This window comes from Watersipora subatra, chromosome 1 (genome assembly GCF_963576615.1).
Source record: "Watersipora subatra chromosome 1, tzWatSuba1.1, whole genome shotgun sequence".
NCBI lineage: Eukaryota > Metazoa > Bryozoa > Gymnolaemata > Cheilostomatida > Watersiporidae > Watersipora > Watersipora subatra.
The window spans coordinates 3598542-3619556 of NC_088708.1; the positions used below are offsets into that span (position 1 = coordinate 3598542).

Below are 21015 nucleotides of genomic sequence, written 5' to 3' on the forward strand. Positions count from 1 at the left end.
TCTATCCAATAGAGTAGCATGCCACCATGAATAAATACAGATCATGTTACTTATGTTAAAAGGTCGTAACGCAGCTGTTGCCTTATACATAGCCTACTAACTCACTGAAATGCAGAAGTGAAAGTTGTCCAATTTTTATAATGTTATTACCTTGAATCTATTCCGACCAAAAATAATACAAACATTCATCTAATAGCATCTAATAAATTCTCCAAACCAGAGATTACGTGTATGTCACAATTTCCATTTCCATAATTCATTTCCATATTATTTCCATTTCCATGATTCATTTCCCTTTCTATAACATTTCCATAATTCATTTCCATGTTATTTCTATTTCCATAAAATTTCTCTATTTCATTTCCATATTATTTCCAATTCCATAACCATTTCCATAATTAATTTCTATATTATTTCCATTTCCATAATTCATTTCCATATTATTTTCATTTCTATATTATTTCCATTTCCATAAAATTTCCCTATTTCATTTCCATATTATTTCCATTTCCACACCATTTCCATAATTCATTTCCATATTATTTCCATTTCCATAATTCATTTCCATATTGTTTCCATTTCTATAATTCATTTCCATATGATTTCCATTTACATACCATTTCCATTATTAATTTCCATATTATTTCCATTTCCGTAATTCATTTCCATATTATTTCCATTTCCATAATTCATTTCCATATTATTTTCATTTCCATATTATTTCCATTTCCATAATTAATTTCCATATTATTTCCAATTCCATAACATTTCCACAATTCATTTCCATATTATTCCCATTTCCATAATTCATTTCCATATGATTTCCATTTACATACCATTTCCATAATTAATTTCCATATTATTTCCAATTCCATAACATTTCCATAATTCATTTCCATATTATTTCCATTTCCATAATTCATTTCCATATGATTTCCATTTACATACCATTTCCATAATTCCCTGACAATTGCAACAAGATTTCTTGCTGCATGAAACCATTGGTAGTAGCTAAGTTGAATAAATTTCAACTAAACACTTTATATATTTAATATACATACATGTAAGGTAATAATGAAATATTACAATGACAGGAAATTAAGCTATATCTAGGACATACATGTAACATGTACATCACAAGTATTCGTTCATATCACCTTCTATTTATTCATTCTGACAACAGCGTATGGACATAAGAGCCTCAAATGTTTTATCTTTTAACCTACACTTGTCCGGTCTAAAGATTTTGCCTGCAACACTGAACAAACGCTCTACAGATCCACTAGATGCAGGGCAAGCCAAAAATCTTTGTTCTAGTTTTGCCATGTTTGGTAGCCTGAGAGAATTTTGAGCCCAGTAGGTAAGAGGGTGACTGTCTTCTGAAAGAAGACAGTTTGTATTTTTTAAATTCAACCTCAAGCCTAGACTTGGAACCACATGATGAGTTCACTGAATCAGTTTTTCCCTCATTACTGTAAACAGAGCTTTCTTTCGTTTTGAACTTGGTTAGCCACTATCATTGCTTACCTCAATCTATGATGGATCACAAGTTAGTTTGACTATGTCCAAGAGACTATTTACCACAGAAGGCTCAGCAAACGTTGCCTTTAAATGAAGATCCAAAAAGGTTGCAAACTCGTTTTCATCTAGGCCGAGATATTAATTTGTTAATTGAATCTCTCAAGCTACCTACCTGCTGGCTGCTAACAGAATCTGCTAAATCAGCGAACGAGGGTTTTAGCTGTTCAACACAAGGAATGATCAGCCTAGCTGTGACAGAGTTTTTGCTTGTAGTAAATTAGTGAAGATTTCAAAAGGTGTTAGTATCGTTATTAGCTCTTGAATAAGATTATGGTCAGTTCCAGTTAGCAAGGTTCCAGCACTATCTTCAGCGAGTTTATTTTCTGATACTTTCAGAATTGACCTTAGCATGTTGAGCTGGAAATTCCCTCTTGTTGCGTAAGATGCTTGTAGTCTAAGTTGTTCAACGTCATTCTCTAACAGTTCAGATGCAGGTATCGACATTCTCACTGATCTGACAATACAAGCAGTCTTTGCCAAAATCTTTGCATGGGGCGAAGTTGCAGCTTCACCCGGACAATCTTTGATGCAAAGCTGAAGGGTATGTGCAAGGCATGACTGATGGTGTCTGTCTAATGAAATGGCCGTCGGTTCTACAGTTGACGAGGATTCATCTTTGCTGTCACTTGTTTGCTCAATAGCCTCACACATGTCATCATCATCTTCTTCCTCTCATGTTGGCTCCTCTGGCATGTCAATATTTAAATCAACAGTGACTTCACTCATAGACGGTAACCTGAACCCTTTAACCATATTGCTGGCATTATATATCACCACAGATTGCACTTTGTCCTGCAGACCATGCTCTCGAATTATCTCATTAAACACACCACAAATGTTTTCTCCAGTGTGCCTGCATCTGAAGAGCCTGCAAGCCAGCATAGCAGAGTTCAGTTTCCAATCTGTGGTAATCCAGACACTGTGACACCCAAATATGCACACATCTGGTTATTGCTCCACAAGTCTGCAGTCGCACAGACAGAATTCACACTCTCAAACGAGGCTTTCAGAGAAACTTTTAGCGTTTGCGTTCTTTGAGATATTTGCTTTCTAAACCTATCCTTGAGGCAATTTTATATTGAGGCTCACAAGCATGAATAAGATCTTTGAACTTGGTGGATTGAATTGTCTCAAGAGGATGCAAATCACACGCGACCCAGTCACTAATGCGCTTGTCAATCTCTTTCTGCTTTCTGTGGGATTCACCAAACTTTTTAAGATTGGCATGAGCTTCACACTTCACTATGTAGCTTGTGATTGTATGGTTAGAAGCTTTGCTAGTTGAAGCAGATGGTTCTGCAATCGCTTTTGTAAATATCTCCTCCTGCTTAGCCTGAAAGTATATTTTCATTTTCATAATTCATAGTTTAGAAGAACGTTTATATACAATGCATATAATATTTTAGATCAACACAAGCGCTGGCTACTGGCAAAGTTTTGCTGAGTAACAAGTCGAAAACCAAGTTTCAAAACGAGAATCACAAACAGGCAAAACAGACAGTGTCTTTTGCAACAAACGTATCTCTTATTGACGGTGGCGGCCCTGACTTTTGCATTTTTACATGAGCTGAGTTAAAAAATCCTATAATTTGAAATAAAACTAGTATAATAATTATAGATTTAATATATAAAATAATATATATTAAATATAATTTAATATGAATATTTATATATAAATAATATATGTATATGTGTGCCCGATAACACCGGACATGATTTCCTGAAACTGCTAGATCACTCATTTCCCAGAGGCCGCAAACTACATTAGACTTTCAACAGGAACAACACTAAAGTCAGCTACAGTTGCATGGGGAGTTTGCAGAATCTAATAGATGGAAACAACAAAAGCATTCTGTCTAGTAATGGAACAAATGGCATATATGCATGTCCATGTAATCATGTATATGTATCCTACCTGCACACATATATGCATGTACATGTAATCATGTATATGTATCCTACCTGCACACATATATGCATGTACATGTAATCATGTATATGTATCCTACCTGCACATAATATATAATGAGTAAAAATAAAACATTCAATGTAATCCAAATTATACCTAATTTGATATTCCTTCAAGTGTGTAGATAAGTTGTTCTTCATTTTATTGGCAACCTTGAAGTTCTTTGTACAGTGTATACACATTACTGTGTATGTTCTAGAAGTGTCAACAGGAAATATATGATGGTCGCTGTAATTCACCAGTGTTCGACGTCCCGTGTTTAAAACGTGTTGAAGACAGAAGTGTGTGTACGTATGTGTGTGCGCTTGTGTGTCAAATGAGTGTGTGTGCAATCGTCAACTCTTCCCGAACATGTGATTTATTTATTAATACATAATATGAATATGATATTTGTTTGCTAATATAATTTATTCAGGGTCCAGGCAACATCAAAGCTATATGTTACCATTGCCTATAACTAAGCCAGAGACAATTGGAGAGTTTCTTCCAGACCCCTTTAATAATAGTTTCTGTAATACCACTGATGTTAGCTGTGTTTGTGTGTTACCATTGTCTATAAATGTAGCCAAACAAGAGACAAGTTGAGTTAATTTATTCCAGACCCCTTTAATAGTTTCTGTAATACCACTGATGTTCGCTGCATTGCCACTTTTTTCATACTTATCATTTCGTTTTATGTATACACTTGGCACTTTAAATATTCTTTCATTTAAATATATACCTATATAGACGTATTAACCGATATAACTTGCCTCTGTTTATATCTTGGATTACGTGATTACGTGATTCCATATCCATTTCCATAAAATTATGGAAATATTTGTTTATGGAAATGGATATGGAAAAGTAAACATTTCCATAATATGTTTAGCGATCCCTGCAAGTCCAAACTTATTTCTTCACTTTTATTGCCCAAATGTACATCAGTATCTCCTTCACTGCACTATTGCGGTTCGTTACAATATACATACGCAATACATATATACATATACAGTGCATATTCAAAGAAAACAAATAGTATTTATTGTAGGTTTTGAGTGGTTGTAAGGACTGATAAGTAGTGATAAAATGGTGAAAACAATATCTGCTCTAACTTTTAGTTTCACTTGACCAGATAATTGAGATTGATTGGTATGTTGATCTTAAGTATACAAGTCAGCTTTAGAGTTTCAAGTATTTTATTGCAACCTGAGATCTCAATGAAGAAATGATGTAATACATTTTACAAAAGTAATTTCAGATACTGTTATGTTGTAAAATTATATTTATTTCTCATCACTTAAATGATTGATGGTGTCCAAATGAGAATGTGTACAACGTACAATTACATAGAACAGAGCAGCTAAGTTTCTAACTACATTACTTGTATTTGCAAACCGTCTGAGCTCCACATTTCCTCTAGGTAAAGCATAAGTAGAATATGGCATCTGATGACTTATAACTAGTATTTATTATATACACACTTTATGTTCCATCTTTAAGAAAGACTTTGGAATAAAGTTTTTACTAAATGTCATCTAAAGGCACGCGCATTAGATACGTGACTGGCATTAGTTACCGATGAGATGAGTGTGAACAATATACATTAGTTACAGATGAGATGAGTGTGAACAATATACCTTAGTTACAGATGAGATGAGTGTGAACAATATACATTAGTTACAGATGAGATGAGTGTGAACAATACACAAGTCTGAATTCTCATTGAGACAACAGTATAATCATCTCTAAAACATATAGCATCTTAATGCTCTTAATACTGTATATACAAATATTCCAAAAGGTAGATAAGTAATGATGAAAATATTAAATACTTATTAGTATATGTACATGTATTTAAAATACTGTTTGCCATACAAATATAGAGCTAAAAGTTCTCGGAAAACGAGAGCACGGCTTCGAGCACATGTAATTTTTAATCTAGGAATTCAGTGTAACGCGAAAGAAATACTTATAAACATATGTAGATATGTATTGTAAAATGGTGAAAAAAAAATGGCCAAACTAATGGACTGCTACACTGTACCAATCTTATAGTTAGTTACATAAACTAATGAACGGTTATACTGTACCCATCTTAAAGTTAGTTACATAAACTATTGGACTGTTATACTGTACCCACCTTATAGTTAGTTACATAAACTAATGGATTGTTATACTGTACCCATATTATAGTTAGTTACATAAACTAATGAACTGTTACACTGTACCAATCTTATAGTTAGTTACATAAACTATTGGACTGTTGTATTGTACCCACCTTATAGTTAGTTACATAAACTAATGGAATAACTCAAGCACTGGTGACATAATTAATAACAGGGACAGCATTCTCTATGCATAATTCTGCTAGTAACCAAGACTAAACGAGAACTAGTCAAATGTGACAGAAGTGTCTGATGCACTCATTATAACACTTTTTACTTGTTTAAAAAACCAACGAGTGAACTAAGATAAAATTGTTCAAATCAATCTTTCTCCGATGATTGTTGCAGCTCTGCCCCGCCATTGCCTGGCAACTCAGCAAAGTATTTCGTAATATCCTCGATTCCTCGCTTGCACACGGCAAAGGGCGGAGACTTTAGCGAAGTACAACCGTGGCATTCAAGTTTTTTGAGCTTTCTCAGCCAAGAAATATCTCTCACGATGTTCAGTAAGTTTATGTTGTATGACAGGTCTAAGGCTTCAAGACTTTGCATTTGAAGAATGACAGCAGGCAGTTGTGTAAGCTCGTTATGGTCTATACGCAAGACCTTCAATTGTGTCTCACAGTCCAACCTGAAAGAGTAAATGCTGCAGTCTCAAATGAGAACATTCTAGAAAGTTTTATTTTGTCTTGCCAAGTTTAGTCTCTGATAATAGACAGTTAAGAATTTTGGAAATGTATATCAATTTGGTTTATACCGATATGTAGGTAGAGAAAGTTGCAGTACCTATCATTGTGGAGGCTAACTAACATGAAAGATCACTCATTCCATAAAACTTTGCTTGGACGCATAAGAGACTGCAAGTTTTTAAATTTCAGTGGTGTCAGTCTGTTGTCTAGCTGTTGTTTTTGTCTTCAGCCTATGCTTGCATTAAACCTTTATTAATGGATTTGCTTTGCTCCAACATCTGTGGCCCTTTCAAGACACTCTGCCTACACCAATCAGTCTCACCAGTTATATAAATTGATCAACAATATAGAATAATACAAAGACTAGAGCAATGTACTCATAATTTCAGTAGTAAAACCTTACAGTTCTAATTTCCAATCTATGACGGATAGCATTTGCACTGTTGTGTATCCCAAACATCATAAAACTACTGTAATTGTTCAATTGTTGTGGTCTTCAAACTGGAATTCACTTAGATTGTACGCATAGTCCTACTCAATAAATTAATGGAATTTGATGGTATGATTAGCTTAAATTTCTATTTCAGCCTAAATTTAAATGAAAAAAATATGATCAAAATATTCGACATAAACTTGAGTGTAAATTATCATTCTAATTGTTAGATCTGCGATTAGAAAATTTCAAAGCAGCCTCAGAAAGGCAACTAAACTTGGAAGTGTACAAGCTGATACGAATAATTACCTTTGTGGCAGGTCTCGCAATTGACATCGAATCAACCGAATCTTCTGTAAACCCTTCATCTGTCCAATTACAGACGGGAGGCCTGCACTAAAATCATTACTGCTCAGTTCCAACTCGGCAAGTCGCTCTAAGGAGCTGAGACTACAAGAATGTTAAACTAACAAAGTTGTGAATGCAAGTCATGGTGGTTATAACAGCTGAGTTTGCTATCACAGTAGAAGGTAAACATGACTCACCCACAGTCTGCTTTATACCAACACTAGCTGTGCTTCCCAGCGTTGCCCGAGTATTAAAAATCGGCTTATAAACAATGAGAAGTAATGAGAGTTGTCTGCCACTTGCTATTAGCCTGGCACATTGCCAATGGAAAATTTCAGTAAGCTTACTAATAATAGCTAGGGCTTCTAACGATGGTACACCATGACTTTGCGCCACGGTATTTGCTCACATATAGCAACATATATGGTCTAGAGAGTCTATAAATCTCTTTGGCTGAATCGGTACGGCGTTGGACTGGTGAACAGCAGGGTCCGAGATCAAATCTTCTTTGGTACGAATACTTTGTTCCAAGATTTTAATAGCTATGGCTGGAGAGACACACATATGGACAGATGGACACAGCAACTTCGAGAAATATATATGTATATATAGATAAAATCTCTGGAGTGCAAACTGAGTAAACACGCTGAGAGCCTATTATGTAAAGTTCAACAGTTTCCAAGCATGATAATTTACACCCGCTGTTACGACCCCTCTATAAACTCATACATAACAGAATCCTGCACGCTATAGCAGTTTAGACTGCCTCTCTGCCACAAACAGACACACTATATGATAGCTAGTCAATAACTACTGAGAGTTGTTTCACGTCTCTCGGTCATTCACTACCCTTATACTGCAGACACTCGTTCATAGCTGTCATAGCTGTCACAATCATAAACTGCATCAACATAATCATTCATTTTAAAGGATTTAAGTGTTACAGAAAACTAAAATAAGATCAGAACTTGTAGAACCAGATCAAGATTTTATCTTTTAACTTCGAAAAAATTATTGAGAAACTAAACATAACTGAGTGCAGACAGAGTGTTCAACATGAATAACAGAGAAATACTGTCAGTTAAATACCAAAGATTAGGTTGAGCAAGAATACCAAAAACAGTAAATACAGATGTAAAAGCAGTTGGTATTGTTCGCATTTATTAAGCAACAAATTACAGCTGTCACCTTTATGCATTGCCGTGTGCTACTATCAATGAGAGAAACAAAAGAAATGGCTTCAAGATCATGAATGGCAACATTTAAGGCATCATTTGGTTTGAAATCAGTGAATTTGAGCTGAAAATGATTCAGACAACTATAAAATAGCCCGCTAGTCAAAAACAACTCCTAGGCTGCTACGGTGAAAGGCTAAACTTCAAAGCTACCATTATTACTATCATCATCATAATCATTGTCTTAAATAAAAAGCTATGACAAAATCTGTGAGAAGCGTATTAACATAAGCTACGTATGTAAAAAACTTTATAATTTTTAATTGATTCTTTATAACTAGTCTTCAGCTAGTTGATAAAGGTGATTTTAAAAAGGGAATGCTGCCACGACAAAAACATTAGTTTTTGTCTAGCAAGAAGCTGTATATATTGAAGAAGCTGTAGCATACTACCTCTGTGGGAGGTCTGTCAGACAACACTTCTCTAGCATGAGTTTCTCTAGCGTGCTCAATTGTCCGATAACAGGAGGGAGCCCTCTACGCATGTCATTAAAGCTCAGTTCTAACTCTTTCAGCGAAGTCAGTGAGCTGAAACTGTACAGGAGTCATAGGAATATAACAGTCCGTAGGGAGGAACAAGTTTGGAGTAAAAATGTGGAGATAGCCATATACACTGAACATGTATACATAGACCAAAAAGGTGGGAACACCGAAATGTAGCAGTATACAATAATGCATTTATTAACAGCCAAATCTAGAAGATTGGAGTCATGCAGCAAATTGATCATCACAGCAACATAGAGCTAATAGGAAAATATAGAAACATAGAGTTAACGGACTAATATAGAAGCTTAAAGACAAATATTTCTTAGCTAAAACAAATCAGTAAAACTTCTCAAACATCTATGCTACACAGATGACAGGCTGTTCCACACAGGTGACAGGCTGTTCCACACAGATGACAGGCTGTTCCACACAGATGACAGGCTGTTCCACACAGGTGACAGGCTGTTCCACACAGATGACAGGCTGTTCCACACAGATGACAGGCTGTTCCACACAGATGACAGGTTGTTCCACACAGATGACAGGCTGTTCCACACAGATGACAGGCTGTTCCACACAGATGACAGGCTGTTCCACACAGATGACAGGCTGTTCCACACAGATGACAGGCTGTTCCACACAGATGACAGGCTGTTCCACACAGATGACAGGCTGTTCCACATGATGACAGGCTGTTCCACACAGATGACAGGCTGTTCCACACAGATGACAGGCTGTTCCACACAGATGACAGGCTGTTCCACACAGATGACAGGCTGTTCCACACAGATGACAGGCTGTACCACACAGATGACAGGCTGTTCCACACAGATGACAGGCTGTTCCACACAGATGACAGGCTGTTCCACACAGATGACAGGCTGTTTCACACAGAAGACAGGCTGTTCCACACAGATGACAGGCTGTTCCACACAGATGACAGGCTGTTCCACATGATGACAGGCTGTTCCACATGATGACAGGCTGTTCTACACAGATGACAGGCTGTTCCACACAGATGACAGGCTGTTCCACACAGATGACAGGCTGTTCCACACAACTAGAGTTACTGAAAATTATTTTGGTGAAAAATTTAGTTTAGGAAAGACCCATGTAATGATTTAAATTCAACAGCATAAATTCTTTTTTGTTGTATAATAGCAGCTTTGTTATCTGAGAGCCACTGTATACACAGATATAGTGCTATATACACAGATATAGTGTTATATACACAGACATAGTGTCATATACACAGATATAGTGTTAAATATACAGATATAGTGTTATATACACAGTTATAGTGATATATACACATATATAGTGATATATACAAAGATATAGTGATATATACACATATATAGTGATATATACACAGATATAGTGATATATACACATATATAGTGTTATATACACAGATATAGTGCTATATACACAGATATAGTGACATATACACATATATAGTGTAATATACACATATATAGTGTTATATACACAGATATAGTGCCATATACACAGATATAGTGTTAAATACACAGATATGGTGTTATATACACATATATAGTGTAATATACACATATATAATGTAATATACACATATATAGTGTTATATACACAGATATAGTGCCATATACACAGATATAGTGTTAAATGCACAGATATAGTGTTATATACATATATATATAGTGTAATATACACAGATATAGTGTTATGTACACATATATAGTGTTATATACATATATATAGTGATATATACACAGATATAGTGATATATACACAGATATAGTGATATATACACAGATATAGTGATATATACACAGATATAGCGATATATACACAGATATAGCGATATATACACAGGTATAGTGATATATACACAGATATAGTGTTATATACACAGATACAGTGTTCAACAGATTCTTACATCTCTATAAACAGTCAAAACTGCAAGGAAAGCTTCTGACAACTCGGAAGCATAGGAAATATTTTGAAGCCTCTGAACCTGAGAAGCTCAAGAAAAAAAGCCTGACTTTTAAAGTAATGTTGCTTTATGGCAAAAGTAATATTTACTTGTTTCTCAATATTTCTGTTACCAAATACGGCTAAGTTTACCAACTTTAATTTATTAGCTAGTTTTGACAAGTATAGCAAGCTAGCATCGCTAGGTGTTAATAGCAGTAAAAGTTAACAATATTATCAGTGCCACTGATATCAACTGTGTTAACCTGATCTATAGCGACAGCACAACATTATAACCTACAGTATGTGTAGCTCGAGGAAAGGTGCATAATGAGTCAAGGTCAGCTTAGTTTGAAGTTTTTATGAGCACCAAAAAGAGAAGTAATCCAGGATTGCAAGCTACCTGAGTGGAAGGTCTGCCAGACCAGCTTGTTTGAGGCTGAGTGTCTCCAAGAGACTGAAGTGTTGAATCACGTCAGGTAGACCGTGGTCCAAATGATTATAATTGAGGTGCAGCAGCTTCAAGTCGGTGAGATGGCTGAGACTACAATTGTGCAAAAGTCTAGTATCCTGGTGGAATACATGAATAGTAAAATATATACCATGAAACTAATATATATACATATAATATATACCATGAAACTAATATATATATACATATAATATATACCATGAAACTAATATATATACATATAATATATACCATGAAACTAATATATATACATATAATATATACCATGAAACTAATATATATACATATAATACATACCATGAAACTAATATATATACATATAATATATACCATGAAACTAATATATATACATATAATACATACCATGAAACTAATATATATACATATAATATATACCATGAAACTAATATATATACATATAATACATACCATGAAACTAATATATATACATATAATACATACCATGAAACTAATATATATACATATAATATATACCATGAAACTAATATATATACATATAATACATACCATGAAACTAATATATATACATATAATATATACCATGAAACTAATATATATACATATAATATATACCATAAAACTAATATATATACATATAATACATACCATGAAACTAATATATATACATATAATATATACCATGAAACTAATATATATACATATAATACATACCATGAAACTAATATATATACATATACATGTATACATGTATATATATAAACTAAAGGCAAAATAAAAATTTACGTTTTCTGAATAACCTTGCTTGTGGTGAGAAAAACAATGAATACAGCGAAAGAAGCAGATTTTTTTATAAATTATCAAACTCAATAAACCTTTAATATTCTTTTTAAATTTGAATCCGCAAGCAAATCGCGCCATGATAATTGGTTCAATAAATATCAAAACGCTGATGAAAGTTACTGTTTGTTTACCTCATAAACAACTGAACACAATCCACTTGGAAATCTGATGAACAATTTTAGAACGTGTTGAAGAGTCAATAGTACTGACAGTCTGACTACACAAACAAATGAACATGTACTTTCTAGCCAATAATTTCGGTTTTCAAACCACACAGTTTAAAAAACAATATCTCCAGATATACTAAGATATGAAGAAGCATAACAAGAGTATGAGGGGTTATCTCAGTGTAATGTATTATTAATTAAACAGACAATAAGGTAACCTTGTAACCCGGTGTAATGTCCTATTAAACAGACAATAAGGTAACTTTGTAACCCGGTGTAATGTCCTAGTAAACAGACAATAAGATAACCTTGTGACCCAGTGTAATGTACTATTAAACAGACAATAAGATAACCTTGTAACCCCATGTAATATACTATTAAACAGACAATAAGATATCCTTGTGACCCTGTGTAATGTACTATTAAACAGACAATAAGATAACCTTGTAACCCGCTGTAATGTACTATTAAACAGACAATAAGATAACCTTGTAACCCTGTGTAATGTACTATTTAACAGACAATAAGATATCCTTGTAACCCTGTGTAATGTACTATTAAACAGACAATAAGATAACCTTGTGACCCCATGTAATGTACTATTAAACAGACAATAAGATAACCTTGTAACCCGCTGTAATGTCCCATTAAGCAGACAATAAGATAACCTTGTAACCCTGTGTAATGTACTATTAAACAGACAATAAGATATCCTTGTAACCCTGTGTAATGTACTATTAAACAGACAATAAGATAACCTTGTGACCCCATGTAATGTACTATTAAACAGACAATAAGATAACCTTGTAACCCGCTGTAATGTCCCATTAAGCAGACAATAAGATAACCTTGTAACCCAGTGTAATGTTCTATTAAACAGACAATAAGATAACCTTGTGACCCTGTGTAATGTACTATTAAACATACAATAAGATGACCTTGTAACCCCGTGTAATGTAATATTTTGGTAAACGTATAATAAAAGTAATAAGTCATAAAATCATTTTGAGATATTTTGTTGTTTTTGGGCAACTCAACAATGAATAGTTTTGAATGTTTTGCCTCAACTGTTCCTAAACCCGTCATAAACTACTCGCAAAATAGCTGACTCGTCAGAGTTGAATTTCAACTAGAATCTCTGATGAAAAGGTAACATATAGAATAAGATATACCATTCTGGAAGGTCTGTAAGATTGCAGGCATCGAGCAAGAGATGTTCTAATGTCCTCAGATGACCAATGGAAATAGGGAGTCCTTCACTAAACATATTATCAGTAAGGTCAAGCTCCCTGAGTTTGCAGAGGCAGCTGAAACTAAAAAAGAATTCAGCAATTTATATGTATAATGTTCTCACTCTGAACTGCCTCGTTTGTTAATAGAATAGCTGACAACTCTCTATGATAACAACAAAAAAGACTACTATTTGGACTAGGTAATAAAGGTCGATCTAGGGCTTTTGAACAACTAGTGCAAAAAATAGGTACAGATAACTCCAACAACTAAATAAACACATCGATGAGAGCTCTGAGAGTTTAAGCGATTCTCTTCTGTTTCGTACTGACCTTAGCAACATGTAAACAGGTCTCACCGCCATATTCCTTAGCCACAGAGTCGTTGGAAGGTAAGCAAAATTCACTAATATATGACATCTAGATGAATGCCCGGCATTGCACGGGTAATAAACAAGTTTTTGCATTGAAAATTTATTTTTAATCAACATATAAAACGTTTATCATTCTGACTTTTAAATGAATGTGTTTGTTTATTTCTGTGAGTGTCCAAAGTGTAATTTAAATTTTTGAAAGCTTGAAGCAGAGCTAAAACAGATTGTTAAAAATATTTTCTGCTTTTTATGCTACACATTCAATCAGGATTTAAAACAGCTGATAAACAGTGGGGGTTGTTGTTGCCATTGGCTAAGTTTCTTTACCCAATCAATTTAGGTAACTTAAGCTAGTAGCTTAGAATAATATTTTCATCTTCACTATAATAAAAGCCGTGTCTGTTTGAAACACGCTAAAAGTATTAGGCAAAAAGATTGTCTCTCACAAGAATCAAACAAAAGCACTAAACCATGCAGCCACATTACCATGCTTCCAAATAATTGTGTGTATAATCATTAGATATTATGATTTCTCACGGCGCACTTGACTGTAAGCCTGCGTATATTAATCGGCTGCTATCAACTGGACATACGCCAAACACCGAGATTTATATATATAAAAGTACTATAATTCATATTAATCAAAGGATTATTTTGTGTGTACAGCTTGTGCAATGCAGGTGACTAAACTGTATAAACATAAGCAGTGACGCACTTCAGAGTAATCAATGAAAATGACAAAAAGTGAAATGTGACCAAAAACAAATTGATTTTAACTCGAGTAAAAGGATAGAGTGTTGATGAATCTGATGCAACTGCTTACTTGCAATTCGAAATCTATTTTTAGAAACACCCTGTATGAACCAGTTTTAACATAGAAACAGTGTAACCATTTGCACCAACATTTTTTTTATCTTATTTCCATGCTAATCAATAATGAAACGGGGATGCCATGAACTCCATTAGAGTTACCTTCTCTCACACCCTGTCCACAAATTAGCTATTTTACAAACATTTATGAATGCTCCATCATTAAAGTAAAGTTAAATAAACCTTTGATGCTTCAAATAATCTAAATGAGTGACTAGAGTACCTCTGTGGGAGGTCAGTTAGACGACAGTGCTGTAAAGAGAGTCGCTCCAGAGAACTCAACTGCCCGATCTCATGAGGGAGTCCATCTGGCATGTTCATATAACTCAAGTCTAGTATTTCCAGACCGGTGAGGGAGCTGAAGCTATAGATCGCAACAATTAGAAGATCTGATTTTGCGGACATAACGACACTGGATATGATACAAATGTTCAGTTGAATTTGTTAGCTATTTAGATTAGTGCTCCAATTCATATGTGTGAGAGTATAAACGACCTATCATATATAATATATGGTTAGAGCAAAAAGCATATTAACACTTAAAAGAAAATATTAAAAACACAAAACAAATGATACAAAAGCATTCTCGCTGCTCAATAATGTAAAATATAGAAATTGAATTACCGCTTAGCCATCTTAGACGGTGTTTCAATGGAACGTCTGCTTTTCTATTTTTATTGATGAAAAAAATACAACAATTTTTTTTATTTTGCTTTCTCCTGCCATATACTAAGCATGTTTGCGTATCTCAAAGTTGGTTTAATAAAGATAAAACTCACTATCATTTAGTGAAAACTTCAAAGAGTGATATTAGCAGTATTTGAGAAGAGCAGGATTTCTTCTATTCAAATATCGAATCCTTGACTTACGATCATGTCTGCAGACAACTTTTTTAACGTGTGATATAAAAATCTAGTAATTATCTGTCTCAACATATGCAGTAATTGCTAACACATGACCTCTGACCATAATTCTAATACATGACCTCTGACCATAATTCTAACACATGACCTCTGACCATAATTGCTAGCACATGACCTCTGACCATAATTCTAATACATGACCTCTGACCATAATTCTAACACATGACCTCTGACCATAATTGCTAACACATGACCTCTGACCATAAATCTAACACATGACCTCTGACCATAATTCTAACACATGACCTCTGACCATAATTCTAACAGATGACCTCTGACCATAATTCTAACACATGACCTCTGACCATAATTCTAACAGATGACCTCTGACCATAATTCTAACACATGACCTCTGACCATAATTCTAACACATGACCTCTGACCATAATTGCTAACACATGACCTCTGACCATAATTCTAACACATGACCTCTGACCATAATTGCTAACACATGACCTCTGACCATAATTCTAACACATGACCTCTGACCATAATTCTAACACATGACCTCTGACCATAATTCTAACAGATGACCTCTGACCATAATTCTAACACATGACCTCTGACCATAATTCTAACAGATACCTCTGACCATAATTCTAACAGATGACCTCTGACCATAATTCTAACACATGACCTCTGACCATAATTCTAACACATGACCTCTGACCATAATTCTAACACATGACCTCTGACCATAATTCTAACACATGACCTCTGACCATAATTCTAACACATGACCTCTGACCATAATTGCTAACACATGACCTCTGAATCATTACAAATTTGTAACGGAATGTAAAAAAGTTAGTAAAAATTAAAATTCTTCTTTAATAAAAAAATGATAAATTATGTAAAACTATATTTAGTGTGAGTTAAAGTAAGTTATGCTCACTTTATCACTGAACGTGAGCATCGATGAACCTACACTTTCGTTTAAATTAGTTTTACATATAAATTGTTTTTTTAAATTTACTTTTTATACGGTCTTATATGACGCACTAGTTTGAATGCTATACGTTATCACTTGGAGTGTTTATTGTTGATTTTAATCAGCAATACGAACTAAACACCACAGAGTGTATTCTTATAAGAATACTTGCTTCAACATACAATGAGCTTAACATATGAAGAAAATATTGGATCAGACTAACTTAACATGTTGACGTTTGAGTGTATAGTAGCCTGATATAGTTATGCTAATGGTGCCAGTCAGAAACATACCAAACTAGGTCTGCGGGAGGTATGGCATTTAGCCTTAGCTCCTTCAAATGCGGGGTCATTGCTAACTCAACAATTCCACCCTCCAAATACATGTGGGTTATGTGGTGCACACCAATCTCTGTCACTATCCTCTCCTTGTCTACATCATAACAGGGTGGAAATAAAGGAATGGTTTCTACCTCTGGTTGCCCTGAATGTCGATACCAGATGATGGGCGGCATCACTACAAAACATGAATTGCATATTTAGATATTCCATCCGCAGTATGAAACTAGAGTGCTGGAAAGTTATTACAGTTACCTTGCATGAGAAGCAAGGTAACTGCAACAGTTACCTTGCATGAAAAGCAAGGTAACTGTAACAGTTACCTTGCATGAGAAGCAAGGTAACTGCAACAGTTACCTTGCATGAGAAGCAAGGTAACTGCAACAGTTACCTTGCATGAGAAGCAAGGTAGCTGCAACAGTTACCTTGCATGAGGAGCAAGGTAACTGTAACAGTTACCTTGCATGAGGAGCAAGGTAACTGTAACAGTTACCTTGCATGAGAAGCAAGGTAACTGCAACAGTTACCTTGCTTCTCATGCAAGGTAACTGTTACAGTTACCTTGCATGAGAAGCAAAGTAACTGTAACAGTTACCTTGCTTCTCATGCAAGGTAACTGTTACAGTTACCTTGCTTCTTATGCATTTTTCAAAACTGAACTTTCATTCAGAAACTTCAAATCTAATGATAATTATTCGAAACTGTTGTACCCAGATTCCTCTGGCAATGACGCTACAAAAAAGTTTTCCACATCAGCCTAGGAGTAAGTTATAAAAGACAAGGGCTTACATTAAAAACTTGCTAAGTATTCACTGAAACATGCAACTTAGGTATTTGTTCTAATCTGATGCATCTTCAGTATCAATAGTCGGATACTGAAGCAAAAAAGCTCGTGAAAATAAAGGGAATATGAAGAGCGTTCCTTCACAATAGTAGATCAAATCTGTTTAAATACTAATCTAACACTGAATAAAGAATCAAATTTAGTAATTATTTTGCTAGAAAAATACGGGCTGATGACATATTAGGAGTAATACGAAGAGGTGATATTGCTTATTAGCCGTGAACCTACTATAAAATAGCCAAACACAAGTATCAATACTGGGTAGCAGGGGTCAACACCCATGGATAAATACAACGTATGTAATAATGCTAGTAAACCTGGATTCACATTTGAGAAGGAAACATGGAGTATAATTCACCTAACTCAGTCTCACTTGGAGCTTGATGCTGATCTCTTTTCTTCTTCTTATTTGAGGCTAATTTAGCTCTTCTTTTACTGTGTTGCGAGCCCATCACTTCCTCTATCCGTGCACTTGATCAATTCAATATGTACTCTTAGCTAGCTGATCCAGTCGTTATCCATGATTCTGTAAGTAATACTACAAAACTACTACAACAATTTGAGGTAAATCTGGTATAATCAACCCTGCTGCAAGCCCTTGCAAACACACACGTGCTCAATAGCTTTGTGGCGTAAACTTGCAAGACTTGTCTTCATCTAAACCTAGCAAAAAGTTTCAAAAATAATTGTGAGCAGGTAATTTATCTCTGAAAAATATTATTAGCCTACATTCTATTAAGCATTATGTTGTATAAATTGTAAATGATTTCTGTTTTTTCTATGAGTTAAAAATTTATTTTTCTAATTTGTGTAGCTATGGCACTATATGTGTTTTACAAATTAACAATTACAACTAAATGATGCACAATTTTATTTTGGCAATCACTGAATAGGTCTGGTCTTTGTTTGAATGACTGGCTGAAGAAGCCAGTTCATAGTCTGTTAATCTTGCAACATTTGGTGACTATTTTATGTTTTTACAGCTCAAAAGGGATAGTCGTGGTGATGGTGGTGATCGGTGATGGTTCCATCAAACATTTCAGAGTTAGCAATTAGTAGTCACAAAAAGTGATGGCGTTAGTAAAGGTTTTAGAGTTTGTACGTAGTAGGCTAATTTCTGAACTTGGGCTTAAACTGTTAGCGAGTAAAAAAACACATCTGCCGCCACTTTCTGCCACGTTTAATTGTTGAAAGATAGTTTCTCTTACTATGCTGATGTTTAATAATCAAGTCAATTTAATTAACCGCATTCACCCCCAAATGGTACATTTGAGCGATATCTTTATTTAACACATGAGAAGATTACTCTTAGTTTATATTGTATATTGAGCTTTTGAGGGTTTGGGGTAGAAAGTGTTGGGAAGGGATTAAATAAGAGAGCAGGGAAAATGTGAGTTAATTGTTATGGGTCCTCACAAAAAAGGAATGTTTTTTTATGTTTGTGTTAATGGTACCTTTGGTACTTTTGTGGCGTGTATAGTGTAGGTGGACATTAAAGTAAAAATCTAGAGATACTGCAATTTTTTCAGTAATGATTTTACGTTTTAGGTTTTGGTCAGAAGTTTTTCGACGCTCTGCAAGAGTGGCCCATGGCTACTCAGACATGAGGTCAGAAATCATGTCGTTTTAGTTAAACGCTCACCTAAAAGCTTTCCTATTCACTGATTTGAGCGAGTTAATGTGCTTTGATAAAAATGAGGACCAGACAGTTGAGGATACTCAAGAACTGGCGGCAGATGGTTCTAAAATAAAGCGTTTTTGTTTAAGGTGAGCAACTTCTTAGGGACCTCATCAGCATGTATAGAATAGATAAAGACTTAGTTATGGTCCTTATGTGGAGGTTAAAGTTGAGTTTGTTGACAATGATAACTCCAAGGTATTTAAAGTAAGTGACAAATGTCAGCTGTTGGCCTTTCATTAAGTACTTGTGAAAAAAGGGGCTTTTCTGGAACCTTACAAAAGAAGTTGTCTCACATTTAGTGATGTTAAATTCCATTTGCCATTTATCAGCCCAGTCTATCAGAGAATCAAGGTCTGATTGGAGGTTTGCACAGTCATTAGTTGACTCAATCGGTGAATATAGGAGAGCATCGTCGGCAAAAAGTTTGAGTTTAGAGGTCTTTATTGCTGTTGGCATATCATTTATAAAAATCAGGAAGAGGGGCCCAAAAACCGATCCCTGGGGCACACCAGATGAAACCAGACATGGTTTGAAGTATGTTTCATTGATAAGAATAGTCTGTGTACAGTCTTTTAACCAGTTCTCGACCGAGGCAATAATTCAGCTATCCAGATTGGTTTGCCTGAGTTTGAGTATAAGTTTGTTATGGGACACTTTGTCAAAGGCCTTAGAAAAATTGATATGTGCAAAATTAGTATACCTGATTAGCATATAGAAACAAAGAACTACAAATTATACATAGTAGGCTATAGCTAACGCAGTTGCCCTTCCGAAACAAAAGCCACGATTCATGACTGGCATATCCTATGAACTAAGTATTACCATCTAATTATACATATTTCAACGGAACCAATGCTGATGTAAGAATGAATAATTTAACCTTGAAAGACACACAGCATTGAATCCCTTATGGCTCAAATAAGGGTAAAGACAGCCTACCAGTTTCTAGATACTGCCTCTGAGTAGTTGATTTTAGAGTAAGAAATCTGCAGCTCCCAATCTCGGTGAGCTCCACAGACTTGAAGTTGGACAACACTCAGAGGTAGACGTACCGACGAGCCCTGCAACAAGTCGCAAGCCTAGGTACTTTGGTGAGTTAATGTGCTCTCTAGTTGTCTATGATTTATAGCCTGTAAATACTTATCATAACTAATTAACGGGATAATTAGATAGAGCAAAATCAAGACACAATAATTAAAATAGTGCTACACAATAAAGTGACAAACAATAACATTATTGATGATCTTTATTCTATATCGGATATGCAAGAATAAATAAATTTGAATATTCGTACCAGGTCAATTTGAATATTCGTACTCAATCAACTCAGCTTGCATATATATATACATGTATATGTATATACTCAGCCCAATCAACGACCATATTATCCTCTAATAGAAATCACATTATTGTAGCCATTATCGATTTTATTCTCAATTATCATATTCTACCACATTATATCAGCTTTAATTTTTAACTATGAGGTCAACAGAACACTATGTTCTCATGAAAACCTCAATA

At 34.7% G+C, this 21015-nt stretch overlaps 1 protein-coding gene across 5 annotated transcripts; it reads right to left on the reverse strand.

The window, feature by feature from the left end:
• Positions 1-1109: 1109 nt before the first annotated feature.
• LOC137399769 (leucine-rich repeat protein SHOC-2-like) lies at positions 1110-20902 on the reverse strand. Of its 5 annotated transcripts, XR_010979176.1 has the most exons (11): positions 20789-20902; positions 20434-20555; positions 18172-18339; positions 16925-17147; positions 15001-15141; positions 13477-13617; positions 11247-11387; positions 8795-8935; positions 7129-7269; positions 6484-6689; positions 6220-6328 (listed from the first exon to the last, which is right to left on the reverse strand). XR_010979176.1 is itself a non-coding variant. In XM_068086014.1 (10 exons), the coding sequence occupies exons 3-10, from the start codon at positions 18263-18265 to the stop codon at positions 2824-2826; spliced, it is 1113 nt and encodes a 370-aa protein (XP_067942115.1). In that variant the 5' UTR covers positions 18266-18339; positions 20434-20555; positions 20789-20902; the 3' UTR covers positions 1110-2823. The 5 variants fall into 5 exon arrangements, 4 of the variants coding, with proteins under 4 accessions (XP_067942115.1, XP_067942110.1, XP_067942101.1 ...); XM_068086014.1 differs by lacking the exons at positions 6220-6328; positions 6484-6689 and adding an exon at positions 1110-2914; XM_068086009.1 differs by lacking the exon at positions 6484-6689 and having other exon boundaries at positions 4799-6328; positions 18177-18339.
• Positions 20903-21015: the final 113 nt, after the last annotated feature.